Raw genomic sequence first — 12,077 nt, forward strand, 5'->3', positions numbered from 1 at the left:
AAAATTCAACGATTAAAAAAAAAACCATGAGAGAAAAAGAGATAAGAGGAAATGATGTGATAAATTATATAAGTCGATGATGTGATAAAAAGAAAGAAAGAAATAGAGAGAAAATGAGGTTTTAAATGAGCTTACACACTTGAAACATTAATATGACTACTTAGGGCACGGTATTTTTTTTTTTTTACCTTAAGAAATTTTTTCCACGTTTTTAAAAATTTAAACTTACGTACATGACATGGCAATTCATTCCAGTTGTCTCTGCATTTAAGAGAAGGAAGTAAGAACGAGGGAGGCATGTAATATATATGGAGTCTTCTATCTATATATACAATCCATAAAGTAGATTCACATATCGACTCTTCACTAAGAACAGATCAATTCATATTGGTTCTTCTTAGAGCAAAACAACTACTAAGAAAGAGAGAAAATATATTATCATATATTGATGATGGGAAGGCCACCATGTTGTGAGAAACTAGGGATTAAAAAAGGACCTTGGACTCCTGAAGAAGATATCATCTTAGTTTCTTACATCCAACAACATGGACCTGGTAATTGGAGATCTGTTCCCACCAATACCGGTATAATTGCTCTATTTTATTTGGTCTAATTATTAGTCTTCATTTCTGTGCTTATTTTCAAGATCTATATATATATATATATATATATATATATATATATATATATATATATATATATATATCCACTTACAATAATACATGTAAACCTAATTCATTTGATTTAATTTGTTTTTATACTATATAGGTTTGATGAGATGTAGTAAGAGCTGCAGACTTAGATGGACAAACTATCTTCGACCAGGTATCAAAAGAGGTAACTTCACAGACCATGAAGAGAAAATGATTGTTCACCTCCAAGCTCTTTTGGGCAACAGGTTATACCTAATTCATTCCTCTCACACCTTCCTACATCTTACTTTCCATTAACTAATTAATTTGGATATAATCATATATATATGTAGTCTATTATCTAACTATAATTAACATTTTCAAATCAAAATATATACTATAATGTATCATGATGAAATAATAACCTACAAAACAATAAAGATCAGGTGTGCTGCAAATAATAGTACGAAACTATATATTTATATGTGATGATTGCATCAGATGGGCTGCTATAGCTTCATATCTTCCACAAAGGACAGACAATGACATAAAAAATTATTGGAATACACATTTAAAGAGGAAGATGAACAAAGATCAAAGTAGTAACGATGAAGGTGTTGATCAAGAATCTCGTTCGCAGCTGCCGTATAAAGGTCAATGGGAAAGAAGGCTACAAACAGATATTCATATGGCCAAACAAGCCTTATCTGAGGCTTTGTCCCTTCAACATAACCCTACAACCCTTGGTACTTTGCCTGATCAGATGAAACCCTCATCAAGTTTTTCTCATTCTCATGAACATCCACCAAACCTGAATATTCCATCTCCATATGCATCAAGCTATGAAAACATTTCTAGATTGATGGAAACTTGGATGAAATCACCTAACTCATCAGCTGAAACAAATTCCTCATCGATATTCAGCAACATGCAGGGATCAAGTTGTAGTGAAGGAGCACAAAGCACAACACAAGATCATCATGGCCTTAACTCAACCAAATCTGATTATGCATCTCGATTTAGGTCAACTCATGAAGGAAACAACAGCTTCAACTTGAACACAAAAGAGGGCCTCTTCTTCCACCAAGAGGAAAGGATTAATATTAAAGCAAATATGGAAACGGATGTTCCTCTTACTTTGCTTGAAAAATGGCTTTTTGAAGATGGGGGAGCAAGTCATGAGTGCCATGAAGAGCTTATAAACATGTCATTAGAGGGAACTACTTCAGATTTCTTTTAGAAATTCTAGCTCAACTCGATCAACCTCTAGTTCTGAATTTCAGGTTCGTTGTTGAGTCTGTTTTAATGTGTGAAGACCTCTAATTTAAAGACTAGAGAACTCTAGCAAATGGAATCGATCATAACATCCTCTTAATTACACTTACAAGCAAGAAAGATGTGTACATTATGAGTACTTTTATCTTATTAATTAGTCATGCTATGTAGTACCAATTAATAATTAATAGTTCAATGTATGTGTGTTTTGGATATTAATTACTTTACCGCTTTGTGTTTAATTACTATTACAGTTCATCTAGAATTACCAATAATTACACTTATATATCAATGCAAACCAGTACATAACTAAAATCTATCCAAATTGTCGGGTTCAAATGAAAGTGGTTAGTCCCACATCATCGATTATTAATAGACTCAATATTAAATATATATGAGAAGTGACTCATTATATTCAATCAATATCTTAAGATTTTAGATGGAGGATTTAAAGGAAGATGTCGATGGATGAAACTATAAAGTTTATCTAATTCTACAATATCAATTATCTAATTCTACAATATCAATAAAATCTCAATAAAATCATACCAAAACTTGACATTAACTTTATTAGACTTTGAACATTAAGTTTTTCTTTTTAAATTTTAGGCAAACTACGACATGAAGTCATATAACGTCATTAATTCTATTTAATTGTATCACATTAGTTCGTTAAGTTTTCTTTTGTCCCACATAAATCATTTATATACATGTGTGCCAATTTCCTCATCTTCTACATGTACTTCTTGCCCATTTTAAAATTAGGTTAAATGATTTGGGAAAAATATTATGTGATGGGTAAAAGGAGGAAAATGTGTTGCCCAAAAGGTATCCATCGCACATTGTATGTAAGTCTTAGAGGATTTCTCCCAATTTCTATTCTCTCTCACGCAATATTTGCCTCAAATCGTTTAACCTAATTTTGAAATCAATAAGAGGTACATGGCTAGGAGATGAGAAATGAGTATGCATGTAAAAATTAATAGATAAATTTTTTAAAAATACATAAAACTTTTTTGGCGCAATAATATATAAAGCTTGAAAAAAGTTGGCCTTGTTTTAAGGAAGACCTCCAATGGAAGGAAGCTTCATGAAAATGAAATTAGTTTTTTTTTTTGTCTCACATAAGTTCTTCATGTCCCGTTGAAAGTACATATCGTTGCCTTTTTCACACATTTCGTTACAAAAGTATACCGATATTCATTTGTTACTGACATGTCCAGAACAAGGTTGATCATTTATCATACATGTACCATTTCTTCATCTTTTATGTGTACATACCGATTTCAAAATTAGGTTAAAATGAGAAAATATTGCAAGAGAAGGTAGATAAATAAATTGTGTTTGCCCTAGAGTTATTCGTCGGCCAATGTACGAAAGAAGGACTTCCCTCCAATTCCTCTTCTCTCCCTCACGCAATATTTACCTTAAATTATTTAATCTAATTTTGTAATTGACAAGAGGTAGACACAAGAGATGAGAAATGAGTGTTTTTGCGTAAAAATAGATGTTTTTTTTACAAGAAAAATAGATTAATCTATCTAAAAAATAGATAAAAACTTAAAAAGTAAATAAACTAAACTTTTTTTGCCAAAAAAATAAATAAAACTTGGAAAATATGTATGTGTTTTAAGGAAGATTTCCTATGGAAGCTTAATGAAATTAGTTTTCTCTCTAAATAAAATTATGTACTCCTTCACCACACTCTTGAAATTAGTGTTTAAATGGACTCAGAAAGTTAAAACAAATTAATCATTCCTCTCTCGCTTCTATCGTACCTACTCCTTCACCACACTCTTGAATCTTGATTATGACAAAAATGTATAATAGCATCCATGTATAACACCTTACATGGAAACATATCAACCTTCCAAACGCTACCAAATAAACTCCAACCAACAATCCACGCTTTAGATATCACGACAATCGATGAGTAGTTTGTTATTGTGATCATCATAATCTGGTTGAAATATAATAATTTGGTAGTCTGACTTTTTTGGTGTACATATTGTTGAAGTTGGTTTTGAAGTTGTTCGTAGTTCGTTGTTAGTCCCACATCGCTCAGGTTCCCGGGCTGTCGATTGTATAAATATGCTTGAGTTCACTCTTCCTTTGAGTTAGCTTTTGGGATGAGATCCAAGCTTATTTAACATGGTATCAATTTAACATGGTATCAGAGCCAGGTTAAGGATTGCGATGTTATCAGAGCCAGGTTAAGGATTGCGATGTGGGAATTTGACCCAGGCGCGATGTGGGAATTTGACCCAGGCCCACGCTAGGCGTGAGAGTGGGTGTTGAAGTTGGTTTTGAAGTTGTTCGTAGTTCGTTGTTAGTCCCACATCGCTCATGCTTGAGTTCACTCCTCCTTTGAGCTAGCTTTTGTTGTTAGTCCCACATCGCTCATGCTTGAGTTCACTCTTCCTGGGAATTTGACCCAGGCCCACGCTAGGCGTGAGAGTGGGTGTTGAAGTTGGTTTTGAAGTTGTTCGTAGTTCGTTGTTAGTCCCACATCGCTCATGCTTGAGTTCACTCTTCCTTTGAGCTAGCTTTTGTTGTTAGTCCCACATCGCTCATGCTTGAGTTCACTCTTCCTGGGAATTTGACCCAGGCCCACGCTAGGCGTGAGAGTGGGTGTTGAAGTTGGTTTTGAAGTTGTTCGTAGTTCGTTGTTAGTCCCACATCGCTCATGCTTGAGTTCACTCTTCCTTTGAGCTAGCTTTTGTTGTTAGTCCCACATCGCTCATGCTTGAGTTCACTCTTCCTTTGAGCTAGCTTTTGGGATGAAATCCAAGCTTATTTAACACATATGATCACTATGGTTTTGCTTCGTTTGGGAGAATAAGAATTAATCTTATTAATCTCATGCTTGAGTTCACTCTTCCTTTGAGCTAGCTTTTGTTGTTAGTCCCACATCGCTCATGCTTGAGTTCACTCTTCCTTTGAGCTAGCTTTTGGGATGAAATCCAAGCTTATTTAACACATATGATCACTATGGTTTTGCTTCGTTTGGGAGAATATGAATTAATCTTATTAATCTTGACAGAATTAATCTTGACCTTGTGATATCTTACAGGACGACACCCTATTTTTTTTGTGCACGAAAGACTATTGTTTCTCTGCAGTTTGCTACAATGTGCATGCTAACACACAAAGCCATGCACCAACAAATTTATCATACTTATTATGATTATAAACTCATTAATTACTTTCACCAACCAAAAAAACGCAATTACTTTTTTACAAAAGAAAAGGAATAAAATCATAACTTTTGTTAGAACTTAACTTTGTAACTTTCATTGATAAAGTTTGAATTCTACATCGTACAATTGTGGGTCATTAATGTTACTGTTGTTTATATAAAATTGATTTCTCCTTAAAAAAATTAATAACTTTTAATTTTTCGGTAGGTAAAAGATATATCACCAAAGAAAAAAAAAGTAAAATGCTTTGTAGACATCCATATTAATGTATACACCTTGAGTAAGAGACAGAACGAGATAAAAAAAAGGAAAAAGCTTGTTGGTGCGACATGTTAGTGCACGAAACCCAACGAATTAATATCAGCCCTTAGATATGCTTGTGATTGTATGCTGTGTTGACTTTCATTTATTTGAAAAATATAACAACACTGGCTGCCTGTATCGTGTGCCAGTCGCTTTACAAATTTTCGCACTATATAGCAATTCTGTAAAAAAAATGATGTGATGGAAGTGATCTATTCGTAATGTGATAGAAAGAGATTGATATATAAAATAATGTGTTGAATGAATGTAGGAGTTTTCAATTATAATAGCTGAATAAAAAGTATTACAAAAGGACCTCTTAAGGGTATTCCAATATGAAAATAAAAAATTAAAGTCAAATTAAGGAAGAAATATCAAGATAGCCACATATATAAATTAAGGAATTCTAATGTGTGTGTAAGAACCACGTAGGCTCAAAGAATAATAAATAATATCTCTGAATTATGTTTTGATGATAACAAGATTAATAATAAATGAAAAAATTATCTACTAATTGTGTCTACGAGCATGTTGGTTTGTACAAAACAAATGAAATAATAAAGTCAATCATCTAATCTTAATGCAATGGTCGATCGTCCAATACAAAGAAACCAAACAAAACTCTCCGAGAAAATGACAAGTGATCATCAAGCACAAAACAAGTTGATCAAACTCATAGCAAACAAATGAATCCTTCAGTCAACACGTTGTCAATATAGCATCGTATGTGCCAAGAAGTCCAAGCCATCATTTGCATGGTTGGCTGCATTAACAGACAAAGCACAACCATCTCACCAAACTATCATATGGATGATTAATATAGTAAAATATCAAAAGAAACATCTAGATCCAAGATCACACAGTCAGCTTTGAATTGGTTTAGTAGTTATCTGATCTTCAAATACAAAGGAGTGAATCTATAAAAATCCCTTCATATCAAGAGACCACTTCAATAACAAAGAGATACGATACTTGTACTATGTTTTACGTATCCTTACAACGTGTATATCTCTTGTTGTATTATCCAACAGTAATATTCTTCTCATCTCGTGCACTGTAAATGAGAATCTACTCTACCTAGTTGGATGTTACTGTTCGACACTTCATCGTCCTTTATTATGAAGATCTTTTGAAGAAGAACAATGTAGCCACATTTAAAAAGAAATAGTATATGTTCTTATTTGAATAAAAATCAATTAGTAAAAGCCAAGAACATGATTTAGGAATTCATAGAAATATCCTCTCAAGTGAGTGTTATCTAGATCATATTGTAAATCAATCAAGTAGACTGAAGTACGCTTGCATTAATATAGGATTTCATTATATTAATACTCTCATAGAGAGTTATCATCATAGCCATGACTTTGTATGACTCAGATACAAACTCACTTTTGTAAAGTCATGAATGACTATAAACACTTGGGATAATCTGTAGAGACTCAACACCAGTACTTAAGAATTTGAGAGATAGGGCAAACTGGTCTAAGTAAGAATTATTGTTGGATAACTCAACAAATCTATTTTTGATTTACCTCTATTTTTTATTTACAAACATCGTATCATCTAACCTAACAAGTCTTTCTAGTCTTTGATAAACCTCTCCACACAAAGTCTTTCTAGATTTTAAATCTCTCCCAACAAAACTTTCTGAGGTATCACCATGCATGTACGATAAAAAAATTCCATAATATTGAGCAGTACTTTTTCTATCACATAAAATACATAAGTCCTCCTTCATTTCAAATACCCTACTTGAATTGGATGGTTTGCATATTGTAGTAAGAGATGTAAAAAAAAAAGGGCTTTGAGATGACCCTTGTTGTACTCCTATTATTATGGAAAAATATTTTGTGTCATCATCCTATGTTCTTACACTAGTCGAGATCCCCTGATTCATATCATTGATATATCTAATATAGATTATCCTAACTTTGTGCTTCTCTAGGGATTTCCAAAAGAAAATCTCCCTATCACTTGTCTTATCCAAATCAATGAAAACTAAGTGCAAGTTTTTTCTCCATATGATATCGCTCCATGACACATCGTAGTAAATAGGCTGCATCCATTGTCAACCTCCCAAGCATAAAACCAAATCGATTATTGATAATATGAGTCACTTTTATTAGTCTTCGCTCATTCATTATTTCTCATTACTTCATGATATGACTCATAAGTTTAATCACCCTATAATTTGCACAATTTTATATATCTCATTTGTTCTTATAAATCGGAATTAAAGTGATTCTTTCGACTCAACCGAAATTTTCTTTGATCTTCTAATCTTGTTAAAAAACTTTGTGAGCCATCCAATACCTCTATTTTCAAGACTTTTTCATATCTCAATAAGTATGTTGTCCTTCCGAAATGCCGTACCATTGTACACCTTTTTCAGTGCTTCTTTTACTTCTTGAATATGACAATAGAAGGTATAATTTTGCCCCTCCTCTCTAATATCTAGTATGTTACAATCCGGAAGAATCCTTCACTGTATAAGTTGTGAAAATAAATTTTCTATTTAATATATATCCTTAGCTTTACCTACACCAAAACATTAATTTTATATATATATATGATCATTTAATTTGAATATGTAATTTATAAGTGTGATGTCGTTTACAGACATTGCTTGTCCAAAAAAAAAATCTTCCATGCACTACAATCTAATTTTCAAGAGTGAATCTCTTAAAATTACTTCATTTGTCACTAAATGTAAGCAGTCATTTGATTAAAAAAATTGTCCTTAAATATAATAAGCTCTAATGAGAGAGTGCTCAAAAGAGAGTGTTGCTAGCACTTCTCTACCTCTAATCGTCCCTAAATGTAAGATACATTTAATGCTTCTTTTTTAAATAAACCTCTAATTAATACCGGTAAATATTTGGGTTGGCCTATTGGTATTGGTTTGGGATATGAGAGTGTACTCCTGCTCAATCAAGGTCTCAGGTTCGATTCTCTCTGGTGCGGATCAAATCAGATTTTGGATTTTTTTAATAGTCATTCAAAAACCAAACCAAATCGCATGTGATTTTTATTTTAGATTGAATGACATATTACATCAAAACCTATCTAAACCGCACCGCGAACACCAAAGATATTTTAGGTACCTCAATAGATAAAGAGAAATGATATTTTGACAACCACTTTTTGATAACTTTTGGACAACTTTCTCTCTCATACTCACATGATGTTGTTATCCTCTCTCTTCCTTTTTCTCTCTCCATTGTTTTTGACCAATAAGAAGTGAGAAAAACAAGGTTGTCAACAAAGTTGTCATCAAATGGATGTCAAAATATCATTACTCATAGATAAAATGGACACATTAAAATTGAAATAAAGATTTACATTATAAAGACGCAGAGATTACATCTGAACTCAGCCTTTAATGCAAGATTTTAGAGAACACGTATGGCATGCAATTGAAAGTTCAAACATTAGCTAATTGAACAGAACCACTTGTCAAACTATGACTCTTTTTGCTGTCCAACCAGACATTAGATTAAGTAAATCATGTGGTGCAAGGACGTGCAATGTAAAGGTTGCCTTGTCCGGAGGGGTCAAGCACTTAATTGTTTATATCGGCTTCTTGTGTACACATTAACTATATAGGGTAGGGGATCTTAATGATTTGCTTTAAAGTCGTCGTTGCCTTACGACCACAACATTTGGCAACCAATGTGTGTATGCTATATCTCTCAAAAATGGTTAAAGATGGATCATAATCTTCTTTTTTTTCATAAAAAAAAATTTATATTAAACAAAAGAGAATAAAGTAATATTTTGTTAAAATTTACTGAAAATAGTATGATCCATCTTTGAACTGGATCGATATTAGACGACCACTATTGTATATATGCATGCATAAGCTAAAATATTAGTGGCCTATGTTACGTGCTGACTTAATTCGAAATGAAAGACAATAACTATTGTCATTATCTCATTATTATCAAATAAACAAAAAAGACAAAAATTATAGGGATTATTTTGGACCCATGCTAGTACCATACATTTTGGTTCACAAAAGAAATAGAAATATCGACCCCTTGTTTCATCAGTGACTTGTAGCTTTTAAGCATGCATATGAATGAATGTTTTATCACTAGATATTTTAAATTTTCACATTATGAATGTGATCTAGCTAGCTGTACGATTCAGTATGATCCCTCAATTGAAGAGGACAATTATTCGAGTGGCTTCCCATTCATCACAATTTACCTCTAAGAAAACTTCTTACGGATCTTTTTAACTAATCAGATTCTAAAATTCTCAATGATAATGATGGATATTTTTAGATATAATACATGAAACACAGTGGAAAGAATCTGCATGCAAAACTAATTGAACACTATAAATTATTGGTGTAGTTACTTTGTAAGTCTTTATACTATTTCTTAAATAGGTCCTTAAGCTAAATAAATCTGTAATCAGATCCTTAAACTATTAGGTCATTAGGTCATTCTATTATCTTTCTATTAGTCAATTGTTATTCGAACTATAATGAAATAAAAAATTTATTGAAATAGGGCATTCCATTATAGTTAATTTTTAGAGGGAATTTTTGAAGTGACTAATTAGAGTCAACTCCCCTCAACAATTACTACACCGTTCACCTCACTATTTCACTTTGAGAAATGCTAACCATTCCCGAGGCATTAGTTAAGTACATTGGAAATTGAAAACTCTAACATTTTTAAAGAATATTTACTTAATTTATACTCCCTCCGTTCCTCAATAGATGATCTAGTTGACATTATACATTATTGACTTGACATACTTTTACCATATTTTTCTACTAATTCACAAAGAAAAATAATACTCCCTCCGGTCCTTATTATAAGAAACAGTTGACTTTTTTGGTTCATAGAATAATTAATGTATCTTGTTATAAATATAGACTAGATACATCACTTACACAATGAACCTAAAAAGTCAACTTTTTCTTATAATAAGGACCGGAGGGAGTATCATGTAAGATGTTGTTGGATTCGTCTCGATGAATATTTTTAAAATATTAAATTTTCATAATTTTTTTTTTGTAGGGAATTGAAAATATCAAAGATAAAACATATGCATTGGTACGTGTGTCGGAGTCAACTAGGTCATCTATTGAGGGGCGGAAGAAGTAATGCTTAAAGAGTGTCTTGGAGACACTCGTTAACAAGACTTTCACTTTTTGGCCGAAATTCTCCTCATAATTTCACTTATTAGCTGCTCACTATTTTACCTGCATTAACAGTTTTATCTCTCACAAAATACAAAAAGGGGCTATCATACTTATTATCAAAGATATCACGAGTGCATTTTTAAAGAAATTATTTTTTTAAGCCAATGGGATAGGGAACAGGATCATCTGGAAGGAACCAACATTAAGATTAGATAATTGATTGAGAATACTTTTTTAACAGCATGCATGATGACAATTACTATCAAATTACAAACACTTCTACTGCATAAAATGACTTATTACAGAGCTCAAGCTTTCTTACTACATAAAAACAATTCATAAACAAAAAATTAGAGTTGGGACTTAGTCGTGAAACTCACATATTCAGAATAACTAAGTAGTTCATCGACAACCTTAGAAGTCATGCAACCTTCAAACAACCATATTTAGGGGCGGAAAAGTTTGGCAAAAAAAAAAAATATATATTGAGTTGTAACATGGAACCACAATATATTGTTTTAATATCATAAAGTGAGAATAATGACACAATTATTTGAAGTGAAATAGTACATGATCTTTAATTTCATCGAAAAATATTTTGACATTATTATTTTAGCCACACCAAAAATTTGGTCATGAATCCACACTTGTTGACCAAATGCATTTAGAATGAATCTAAGGGATAATTAGGCCTCTAACAAAAATATTTGGGTACAATTTAGTCTCCTCTTTTTTAAAATTTCTAAATCACAAATAATTAATTTCTTCCTAGTCGGTTGATACTTGTATTTTGGATTTTTTGACAAATTTTATTAGTTGTATTTTGTTGGTACCATTGTGTTGGATTTTCATGTTATATTTGTTTGACCATTGTGTTTTGGATTTGTAGGTACTATTAGGTTTTGGACATAATGGTGCCCTTGTTTTTGGTGATGTTCTGAAATTTTTATTTGATTATATTAATAAACGAGGATGATTGTGTTTGTTTGATTCTGTTTGATAGCAAACCTTACAATTGCATATTACCTTTGAAAATAAGATAATTTATTTTAGTCCCTCATAAAACACAAAAATCCTTATTTTGATCCTCACAAGTATGAACAAACTCGTCGAATCTAGGTTGGGCGTAACTATTAGAAATTGTTATGTGGGGGCTGCTTGAACTTATAAATACTCTCTTAGGTCATATATCATCCAACATAGGGCTTAAAATACTCTCTCCTGCATAGGATTTGATATCTCGAGTTTGACCTGATAAATTAGAGGAAGAATAAAGGGGAAATTAAGAAAGATGTAGTAGACAAATTTTAAGATTTACGGATTTAGAAAGAAAAAAATTGAATGTCTCCATTACACTTACAAACAAAAGTATGAATAAATTATGTAATTTTGAGCTTTCAACTAATAATGAAGATTAAAGAAGAAAGGAAGAAGGTGTAATTTTTTGATTAAGTGGTTTTTGAAAACTATTAGGGACCAAAACCCCCAAATGCTTTTATTGCACGA

At 32.1% G+C, this 12,077-nt stretch overlaps 1 protein-coding gene across 1 annotated transcript; it reads left to right on the forward strand.

The window, feature by feature from the left end:
* Positions 1–297: 297 nt before the first annotated feature.
* On the forward strand, positions 298–2,149 carry LOC146901893 (myb-related protein 306-like). Its single transcript, XM_085734739.1, has 3 exons — positions 298–584; positions 769–898; positions 1,134–2,149. The coding sequence occupies exons 1-3, from the start codon at positions 449–451 to the stop codon at positions 1,870–1,872; spliced, it is 1,005 nt and encodes a 334-aa protein (XP_085590865.1). The 5' UTR covers positions 298–448; the 3' UTR covers positions 1,873–2,149.
* Positions 2,150–12,077: the final 9,928 nt, after the last annotated feature.

Source organism: Medicago sativa, chromosome 8 (genome assembly GCF_051527215.1).
Source record: "Medicago sativa cultivar Bolivia chromosome 8, Bolivia_mono, whole genome shotgun sequence".
NCBI lineage: Eukaryota > Viridiplantae > Streptophyta > Magnoliopsida > Fabales > Fabaceae > Medicago > Medicago sativa.